We start from the raw sequence: 11,152 nt of genomic DNA, 5'->3' as shown, positions 1-11,152 counted from the left end.
TAGTCTGGCTTGTTTCACCACCCAAGAGCCTCTTAATTAGTTACTGTATTTCTCACAAAGAGAATTGATCTGTGAATTGGTGCATCCATGGGAGCAAAGAGGACCTAGGGCTTCCTATTCCACCTGATTGCTGGCATCACTTCCCAGAAAACACAGTAGAAATTAAGTAATTCACATTCCTAGGATAGGAACCCAAAGAAGTCAATCCCCCCCCTTTTTTTTTGAGTCTTGTTTTCCTCATCTTTAAAAGATTTTTATTTAATTTTAATTAAAGTAAGTAAGAATGCTGCCTAACTGCAGATTTTTGTGAGGGTTGAGTAAGATGGTATTTGTGAACATAGTTGGGGGATGGAGTACTGACAATAATTTCTGTAAGCTTCATCCTTCCTATTGCCATCCCAGATGGTTCAGATAAAGAATCTGGGAAAAGTCTACTTTGTTAAGCAGACACCCAGGCCCATTGCCCATGTTCACTCAGTGGTGATCAAATCTCACTTGCCCTGTAAGCACTAGGGACACAGAACTGTATTCATGGATTAACCAAAAAAAAAACTGCAAATGTTGACATCAGGAATAGGAAGTTCACAGACGACTATCATCTTCTAGCTTCTGTGCTAAATTCCTGATCTTATGGGTTTAGTCACCTAATTTGGGGTGGTTCTTGAAGAGCACAATTCACTACGTGGAGTCATATTGCCACCAAGGCCTCCTTTCTGTTACTGGCATTGAAATGGGCTATACTCATCCTCTAGGAATCCCCAGCCTTACAGCTCTGTGCAAGTATTTGTAATAATGATGCTGGTAATATTGACGACGATGATGATGACGATGATAATGAGGATGGTGAGGGTGCGGCCATTTCCTGAATCCTCATTATGTGCCAAACAAGATAATAAGCAAAAAGATACAAAAAGATCAACATATTTTTCATTTGATTCTCCCAGCATCACTGTGAGGTTGCCTTATTATTCCCATTACAGATAACAAAAGAAATTGGAAAAATATCCAAATTTGCCTAACATAGAGTCAGTGAGTAGTGGGGCTAGGATTTGAACAACTCAGGTATCTCTGACTTCTGAGATGGAACACTGAAACGCAGTACAAAAATCTTATATTTGGCAGCATTTTCTCTGAGTTAGTGAGGGGAAGGAAATCTTGGATTCATTACTTTCCATTGCCCTTTCACTTTATAATTTTCCCTTCTTGTCCCTTCTGTGGCCCCATACTCTGCTCCTTCCACACCCCATCAGTCTTCCAAGGGCCTCTCTGCTCAAGCCACCTAGCTAATCTCTATGATATTTTCCTAAATTAAAAACAAGTTTCTGAAGAATCTCCATACTCAACAGGGAAACAGCCATCCTTCTGCACGATTGGTTGATATGTCCATGTTAGAAATTAGGTTGTCTTTTCTAAGCCTCTAAGCAAATGAAAATATACAACACATGACCTAAGGTAATTTAGAACCTGCAAGAAAGCCTACCTGTCTAAACCTAAACAATCAACCTTGTAAAAGTTCGCCTGAGAACTAAGTTCTTTGATTCTTTGGAAGCAATGAATTCCAAAACTAGAAGGATGGGAATTGACGGAGGAGAGAACTAAGGCTCAGACAGCAAGGTACGAAGGAAACACAAATATCAACCCATAACTTTCTAGTCAGATAGTCTGCTAGGTACCTTCCTGCATAGTGTTCCATCCTGACCCCAAACCCTGGGTGTTCAGATCCCCTTCTTGTCACCATGTATAGAGATCAAGTATCTGAGACATTGGGAGGAAACTTAACTTGTCCAAAACTGACACACGTAAATAGACTCGGGTCTCCTGGGACCATCATACCACTTTCGAGTTAGAGAGACGAGACCCTAACCTAGGCCAGGGTGTGGCCAAGCACAGGAACTGGGAGAACACGCAGAAGAGGGATCATGGATTCCAATGCCGCTCTGAGCACACAGATGAGAAGACACACCCAGGTTTCCTGCACAGTGCGGTAAACGGGGGGATTAAAAGTGACAAATCCCGCAGGCTTGTGATAAGGCATGACTCCTGGAAATAATGGGATGGGCTTTTTAAAAGGAAAATACTGAGCATTCTTGGGCAGCCCTGCTGTTCTTCCTGAAGATGCTGACTGCAAAGAACCCTTTGGCCTCAAAGAACTCAGATGATGGCTTTGACCCCAGATGGAAGGACGGAAATAAAATGCCTTTGCCCTGTACTATAGTAAATATAAAATCTGTTGGGAAACAGAAAGTAAAAGAATCAGGAAAAAAATATTCAGATGATAAGCTGGGGAAAAATAAAACATTCAAGAGTGATGGGCAAGTGAACAGCCCAAGAGTCCCCCACCAAAAAAAAAAAAAAAAAAGGCACCAAAGAGCTCTGGAATTGCCAGGCATTCGATTCAGCAATAATTTCTTAAGATACAACACCAAAAGCCCAAGCAACAAAAGAAAAAATAAATAAAATGAATTTCATCAAAATTAAAAACCTTTTATGCATCAAAGGACCCTATTGAGAGAGTAAAAAGGAAAATCACATACTAGAAAAAATATCTGCAAATCCTATATCTGATGGGGATCATCAGATTTATGAAGAATCCCTACAACTCAACATTAAAAAAAAAAAACTGTCAATGCAACTTAAAAATGGGCAAAGGATTCGAAGAGACATTTCTTCCAAAGATATACAAATAGCCAATAAGCTCATGTAAAAGATGCTCAGCATCATTAATCATCAGGGAAATGCAAACAAAACCATTATAATAACCATTAAGATGGTTATTATTTAAAAACAAACAGAAAATAACAAGAGTTGGCAAGGATGGGGAGAAATTGGGACCTTGTGCATTTCTAGGAAAAATTTTAAATGGCACAACCACCGTGGGATAGATAGAATTTCAACTCATTTGAGGATTTCAGTTCACAGGACTATGCTTTGCCGACGTAGATTAAAGGGGTCAAAGCCTAAAATCATCTGTGCAGTAGGAATTCAACAGGTATTGGCTGGATTGAATGGAGAAAGGCCAAAGTATCAACTGAAGAGTTGATGGGGTCTCTGAGACCCAAAGCCAGGGAGGGAGGAAGAGCAGCTGGTGACCCAGGTGATACCATCTACACACACAGGGGAGAGGAGGAGGTGCTGGACGTGGCAAGAAAAGCCAGGGGGTCCCTTCACAGGGTGCTGCTGGGACTGCCTGGTCCAGAATCATGCAGTACTGGACCCAAAGCTCCTACTGGGAAAAGACAAATTTTCCAGAGCCTCTTTCAGGTTCCCAGCTCAGGACTCTAGCAATTTGGGGAAATGCCAGGTCAAGAGGAAAATCCAGGCATGGTCAAGGACAGATACAGGTGGCAGCACCCTGCCCTGCTTTCTGCTGCTGGCCTCTCTGCCTCATTCCTGGGTCCAAGGCACCAGGCCAGACATGCCTGCTTGCTAGGCATGGAATGGCTCTTGTCTCCAAGAGTCAGGCCATTGTGTGGTCTTTCAAGTGGCTTTTTATAGAGTCCCCAATTGATGCTGACAGTGGCAATGAATGCATACCAAAGAGAAAGGCATCTGCTTTGCTGTGAAAATTGCCTTTATTGGGTTACAAGGAAGGGCTGCTGGCACTTCAGAGGGTTCTCTGAGCAAGCAAAGGAAGAAACAGACCCTGATGGCGGGTCTGGAGTAGGCTGGAGTGGCTGGAGGCTTTGGGTGAGTTTCTTGTGCCTCCGTGGGGTACCGCCAGTCTTTCCACTGTGTTTTCAGGCCCTTTCTCTGGAAGGAACCAGAGCCAGGTCAATGCTCTGGAGCCCCAGTCCTTGCCCCTTTGGCTTTGCTGGATTCTAGCGCACAAAGGAGTTGCAGGGTCCACAGCGGGAGCGTGGGACACAAGGTGTGCAAGGGGCAGGGGGCGCGCAGGGAGTGCAGGGGTTGGCAACGCACGGCCCAATGGGCTTGCCGCAGGCGTTGGTTGTGGCGCAGGGGTTGCAGGGAAGCCTAGAGACAAAGAATGACAAGGTAAATTGAGGGGGATCTAAAAATCACATACCAGAGAGACCCCAAGAGTGGAACACCTATCAGGACCCTGCCCGGCCTAGAACAGAGAAGGCCTACCTCGCACTGTGGCACATTATCAAATTGCTAACGCTCTCCCTATCACAGAGCGCCAAAAGCACTGGATAGAAACCCTGAAACTCTGACTTCTACCCCATGTTGGTCCATTCCCAGCTGGTGACCTTGGGCAAGTCACATATAGAATGGGGAGAATATTGGCCAGGGGTTAAATTATAAGGCCAGATAGGATAGTGTATTGAAAGGTCCCCTCTATGCAATACAGTATTGTAGACAGTAAGACATCATTGATCACATATCAGGCGATCATATATACTATCATAGTAGAATACAAAGAATTGGTTGTACAATTTCCATATGTACATCAGATAATTCTTGCTTCCAAACTATTTGATGTTGTTAATGATGGCCGTAATGTGTTTTCTGGGTTCTGTCTGAGCATGCCTGGAGTGAAGGCATGGTTTCCTTCTCAAGGTATGTAATCTTTGGAGAGTGCCACGGAGTAGTGTACTCATGAGAGCTGTTACTCACTTGCAGTCCTCACTCTCCAGCAGGCCCCGGTACGTGTTGATCTCACACTCCAGCCGGGCCCGGACGTCCAGAAGCACCTGGTACTCCTGGTTCTGACGTTCCAGGTCAGCCCGGATCTCAGAGAGCTGGGACTCCACATTGGTGATCATGCACTGCACCTGGGACAGCTGGGAGCTATACCGGGCCTCGCTCTCTGTCAGTGTGTTTTCTAGAGAATTCCTCTGTGGTGGGGAAGATAAAGGGGTGTCAGAGAGCTGCCCCCCTTTGAGGGGTTTCTCCATGGACTGCAGAGTCACCAGCTCCAAGGGCTAAGGAGAGTTTGGGGCCCACAGGTGACTCTGCCTCCCCAATTTTGCAATACACACCAGGTTGTGCTGGGCCTGCAGCTCAATCTCCAGGGCGTTGACCGTGCGCCTCAGCTCGATGATCTCCGCCTGGTAGGACTGAAGCTGCTCTGAGCTGGACACCACCTGCTTGTTCAGCTCCTCAGTCTGAAACACCCAAGGGGAGGAGACAGGATCAGGCCCTGCCCTAAGGTCCCTGGGGCCCTAGGTCCCGAGTGGTCATGTGCTCGGATGCCCACCTGGGTGGTGAACCACTCCTCCACTTCCCTGCGGTTGGTCTCCACCAGGGCCTCGTACTGACACCTGGTCTCATTGAGCACGCGGTTCAGGTCCACGGTGGGGGCAGCGTCCACCTCCACGTTGAGGCGGTCTCCAAGCTGGCAGCGCAGGGTGTTGACTTCCTGTGGATGCAAAAAATGTAAGAGTTACTGTCCTCAGTGATTGGACTCTCAGAGATGGCATTGCTTGTTGATGCCCTGTTAGTCTATTTTTTCAGAAAGAAAACTGAGCAAAGCAGTCTGTGACAGCTCTAGGCAAGATGGGCTGCATGTGGCCCAGCACCTCCTCACCGTGGCCATGCCATGGGACTTGGCTCCAAAAAGAATTCCCAAGGATTTGCTTGGATATCATTGAAGGGTAGACTGATAGATGCACACTTTCCCAGACTGGCTGTGAGATCGCCAGAATACAAAACTTTGGTGTACCATCTCAGATTGCATATCCAATAAATGGTCCCTCTAAAGAGACAGAAAGTGTCCCCACTCCCCCTTCACCATGACTTAGGAAATGTGGAGACCCACAAGCTCAGTCAAATTTTGTTTGTTTGTTTGTTTGGCCTTTGAGGGAGAAATAAAAATGATTTTGCGCTAATAACAGTAATACCAGGACTCGTTCCACAAATTGGTGACCAATTACCAGCAAATGGAAATGCTCTAGAAAGAAATGGTGCAGGGGGTTGGAGTAAAAGGTGTATCCTTTTTGGGGACATGCACAGGTTTTCTCTCTCCAATTCTTCTTTCCTCATAAGGCTTTTTTTTTTTTTCCCCGAACAAAATTCATACAGACATCCTCAGCCTCACATTGGTTCTGCACCAAATTCCTAAAGCCACCCTCTTGAGACTGAGTCAGGTTTCTTGATCTCACATTTCTGGCCTCACCTCTTCGTGGTTCCTCTTGAGGCAGAGCAGCTCCTCCTTCAGGGACTCCACCTGGGCCTCCAGGTCAGACTTGCACAGGGTCAGCTCGTCCAGGATCCTGCGCAGGCCGTTGATGTCCGACTCCACCAGCTGCCGCAGGGACAGCTCCGTCTCAAACCTGCAGGAGGATAGGGGCAGATCAGCAACTGGCAGATCTTCAAGACTCAAAAGAACGATCCTTGGTAATCTCATTTGCTTGGTCTTCCCTCTTTCTGAAATGAGTAGACCCAGGAAACAGAGAGTTCTGGAGGCTCCATGGAGACCCATCATTGCTCTCTATTTTTGTGATTCCTTTACGTGGCTCCCTCCCATCTTCTGCACAACTAACAGGGTTGACCAGTTGTTCAGTAAAGCTATGGAAATCCCATTTAACGAGAGGTTAAACAGAAGTAAAGGAAACAAGTGTGAACTCACTTGGTCCTGAAGTCATCGGCAGCCAGCTTGGCATTGTCAATCTCCACCACCAGCTTGGCGTTCTCAGACTTGGTGCACAGGATCTGGGGAGGAGAGATCACTTAGTGAGGACAGGAAGTCAGGACCAAACCATCAACTTCTTTAGAATGGCTTGAAGAGACATTTTGAAGGTAAGAATCATGGCAGCCAAGAAGCAGGAAACACTTCTCTACCCCAGATGGAGGATCACAGTCATCCTTCCTTGCTTACAGATGACAGCCAGCCCCCTTACCTTCTGCTGGAGCTCCTCGATGGTTCGGAAGTAGGACTGGTAGCTGGGGCACACCAAGGGGTCCTGCTGCTGGTTCCGCTCCTGGATGCGGGCCTCCAGCTCCGCGTTCTCCCTCTCCAGCTGGCGCACCTTCTCCAGGTAGCTGGCCAGCCGGTCGTTCAGGAACTGCATGGTCTCCTTCTCGTTGCCGTTGAAGGAGCCCTCACAGAACCAGTTGCAGTTGCCCACGTTGGCGGGGATGTTGCAGGCCCCGGGCAGGGTGCAGCCATGGCAGCTGGGGGGCACGCAGGGCCGGGAGGAGCAGCTGCTGCGGCAGCTCACGTTGGACAGGCAGCAGTTGTACGGCATGGTGCTGGGAGGGTGCGAGGTGCCCGGCTGAAGACAGAATGCAAGGCGAGCCACAGCGCTATGGGTCTCCTTCCCCAGATGTGCCTTTATACCCCCTCCACGGAGGGTGTGGACACAGTATGTAATGTCTTTTTTCTTTGTACTTCTTCATTGGTTTTAGACGCCTTTTCCTTCAGTCTGTTATTTGCCTTCCTCAGAAGAGTCCCTTGTCCCATAAAAGTCTTTACTTGGGCTTCTTGCTAAGTCAGGACTCTTCTTCAGGCAGTACACCCATGAAATCAGAGTTCTGTGGGAGATCTTCAAAGAGGTCACATGTCCAGCCCTCATTAATTGGGTGTTGGTGCATGCAATGTCATTCTTTTGTGTCACGTGATCCTGCAGGTCCATAATCAACCTCATGTCCTGGCCCACCCAGCATTTCCAGAAAGAGACAGATTGGTTTGAGGAAGAAGTAGCATTAACTGTCAGCAGTAGACCCTTTCCCTGTCTGCTCTGGGAGAAGGATCTTTAAATGAGGCAGCATACAGTCAGGGATGGATATTCGAGACGAATGATTAGGATTGATTTGGACCATGGTTAAAAAGGTCCAGTGGCTTTGTGTTTTGTCGTGCCACATAATGTCCCCTGTTGTCACATAAGAGAATTGTAGAGGAAATAATTTTATAAGTTGAGGCTTTGATAATTGGTTTGAGAACAGGGAAGTTTCTGGAGAAAGAGATCATTTTGAAAGAATGATAAAAAAATATGAGTTGAAAGATCCATGCAAATGCACTTGAACTCACTAGGAAATGTATCTGGAGGCTGATGGGAAAGCAATAAGGTAGTGTTCATCAAACACTTTCACCGGGTATCCACTGTGTCAGAACAGAGTGAGTGGGGATATTAGAAATGTCAGGAGATAGCCCTAAGGGCCCTCCATAGGCATAAAATCAGTTCATCTTAAAATTTCACTAGTTCCATAATACGTCCACATTGGCTTGAACATTAAAAATCACTTAAATTTGCAGTTAAACTTTGTCATCTTTTGCCCAACTCTCTAAGTGAAATGGATATACCAGGAACGTGTGCCCAATTCTGTCCTGGGCATCCTTCCTCCAGCCCTGCTGCTTTACACACAACCTATTCAAAGGTGTTAAAGCACCATAGGAGGACTGTGGTTATGTCACTGAATCCAAGGCCTGGACACAGGAGAGACGTCTCTGAGACACCCCACAAGTAGGGGATCTGGGAAAGCAAGTTGGAGTCACTTGGATTGATTTAGGAGGTGAAGGGCGGCACCGGAAGATGCAAAAAAAAAAAAGGTAGTCAGAGTTGGGAATAAATACAAGTTGCATAAGTACAGGCACCTCCAGGTACCACCTGCAGGTAGCAGCACCCCAGCCTCCTCTGTGGCTTTGGCGGCCAGCCAGAACTGCCATTTACGATTACTTATTGGAGTCTTTCTCCCCACTGAGTTTTCATGGCTCAGCTTGAGTCTCAGATAAAAGGTCCTTCGTCTACACTCCCCAAGACCATTATCACCACTTATTATAATGCCATCCAGATGAAAAGCCCCACGGCATCACAAAGAAGCCCTAGACTTGTAATAAAATCAAATTTTCTTTGTTTTCTTCCAAGACAATTAAAGGGGGAGAAATAGGCGGGTCTGGAGTCAAGTATCACACAGACACACAGACACTTTCTGCTAGGCAGAAGCAGTCAGCAGGGAGCTTCTGTCTCCTTTCATCTGGGGTTGGGATGTAGGGAAAGATGACTGCTTCCAAAGATGAGCACTCCCTGCAGGGACCAGCACAGGCCTCCTGCTTCCCAGCTCTTGCCAGCCCGCTCCAAAGTGCTGGCCTCCTGATAGGCGCTATTTCCTCAACACTCTTCTTCCCACCCAGCGAGGCTTTACCCTGAGTGGAGACTAAATGCCAGCAACGTCCTGCAACCTCTTTGGTCTCATCCACTGATCAGCCAGGGTTGCCTCACGGAGTCTTGAAGGAGAGAATGCCAGAGGAGCATGTTTAGGTTCTAAGGATGAGAAGATTCAAGAACTGGGTTAGCAGAAAAAGCAAATGCAGAATTCCCGATGATGCAGAGAGATTGGAGAAATGGAGAGATGTGGAAACAAGGAGCAGTGTGTTTAATAAAAGGGATAAGAACACAAGGAAAAGAAGCAAGAAGGAAACCTTTCAAGGAAGCCTCAGGAGTTGGACTATCACAGAGAGCCCATCTCCTGGAGAAGGCAAAGCTGAGAAGCAGCCAAAGCAAGCTGAGTTGGTGGAGAGAAGCGCAGCCCACCCTGCTGAATGTCCTGTGGAATAGAAATGGAGATGAATCATGGATGGTCTACAGACACAGGACCACAGCTTCTGAGGTCTCTGAAAGAAGCACCATTGTTCTGAGGTGTCCAGAGCAGAGCATCATCCCCATGATCCAATCAGATTTGTTTGTGGCAGACAACGTGTCCCCACTGTCTGTGCCCAGGCAATGCAAGGTCAAAAAGGAGCAACACCATGTATTCCTGAATGAGCCAGGAGTATGGAGAGGAGAAAGAAGAAAGGACTGAAAGAGTCAGACCCACACTGGCTCTGGGTCATGGCCAACCGGCAGCCACACCAAAGCTGCAGGGAGAAACAGGTGACCCCAGTTGCCTGCCACTCTGTCTTAGAGATGCTTCCTTTCCCTGTTGGCTGCCCTGCAGAAGGTGAAATGGCACAAGAATTCTGGATGGAAGCCGCAGACAGATCAGCTGGTGAGTAAACACAAGGCTGCTGACTGTCTCTTGTCAATCTCACATCTTTCTTGCAGAATTTGCAAAATATAGAAAGGCTTGAGTAAATTTGCTTCTTGAATTAGTAGGGGAAATGGGACTCACCTGGGTTGTAAGGTCTCCAAAAATTCACACAGGTTAAGAGTGGACTTTATGTACTTTCTTGATTTCCAAATTGGAATACTTGCAAATTTTACTCATCCCAAGAAAAATTGAGCTGTCAATGGATAGTCAAACCCACATTTCTTTATCTAGCTCAGTTTAATTCAAAATACATTTATTAGATATCTTCTGTATACTGGACACAGAACTAAACCCAAACAGAAGAATCCTATTTCTGGTAAAGGATTATCTGTTTATGAACAATTCAGGCGAATGTGAGTTCCAAAAATAAATGAGAAATGGGAAGAAGGTAAGAGGATGAGTTATTTGAAAGATATGAAATGGACATTTGGAAATAGGTTTTATCTAACATAATTAGAAAATGGCACACATGATATTAAGGGCAGCATTGTGTTTGATACAATCCCAGGGACAGGAAATGGTATGAGTGGGGTACGCCCCCCAGGAGCTCTGACCTGTTGAGCAGGTGGATATACATAATAGGGCCCTTTACCCCCTAAAGTTTCTTTCCTCTATTCTCTGCACCCTACTTCTCACCCCTGCTCCTGCCCCAAGCTCCAATCAGGTCACTTCAGTCCTGTCCATGATTATCTTCCACAGGGTGAAGAGAAGAAGCCACTTCACATTATTTACCAGTTTCTCAAAAGAGATTTATTTGTGCTTCACTGACTAGGTGATTCATAGGCAGGGCTCAAAGAACTGCTTTCATTAGAATCCTAATCCCTTGAAGAATCTTGTCTTCACTCAGACCTAGGAATTGGTTATTTCGATGTTTGGTTCTTGTTGCCTTGGAGACCACAGGCTGGGCAGGGGTGATGGCCACACATCAGCCCTGTGGCTGTCCCATAGGTAATCTTTTAAGAAGGGACCGAGGCTTTTGGCAGGGACAAGTGAGAAACCATTCCAGGGATGTGGTGTGGGGCAGAGAAAGCAGTGACCATCTAAGTCAAGCACATGTGAAACAGGAAGTGGAAAAGGGAATAAGACAAGTGGAGGCAAACGGAAGCAGTACCCGGGTCTGCTGGTGTGACTGGCAGGAGGCTGCAGAGGTATCCAAGATCCCCTGGGAAGGAAGGGAAAGGGAGGCAGGGGTGATCTGGGTGCAATAACCAGCATAAAGGGG

General features: G+C 46.7%; 1 protein-coding gene across 1 annotated transcript; it reads right to left on the bottom strand.

Annotated features, from left to right (window-relative positions):
• Positions 1-3,818: 3,818 nt before the first annotated feature.
• On the bottom strand, positions 3,819-7,151 carry LOC143410875 (keratin, type I cuticular Ha1). The gene is made up of 7 exons (XM_076871656.1): positions 6,804-7,151; positions 6,533-6,615; positions 6,080-6,236; positions 5,162-5,323; positions 4,944-5,069; positions 4,579-4,799; positions 3,819-3,972 (listed from the first exon to the last, which is right to left on the bottom strand). Exons 1-7 carry the CDS (start codon positions 7,149-7,151, stop codon positions 3,819-3,821), a joined length of 1,251 nt encoding a protein of 416 aa, XP_076727771.1.
• Between the last annotated feature and the right edge of the window lie 4,001 nt (positions 7,152-11,152).

This window comes from Callospermophilus lateralis, chromosome 11 (assembly GCF_048772815.1).
Source record: "Callospermophilus lateralis isolate mCalLat2 chromosome 11, mCalLat2.hap1, whole genome shotgun sequence".
NCBI classification, from domain to species: domain Eukaryota; kingdom Metazoa; phylum Chordata; class Mammalia; order Rodentia; family Sciuridae; genus Callospermophilus; species Callospermophilus lateralis.
This window is presented reverse-complemented; position numbering and strand designations above follow the sequence as displayed.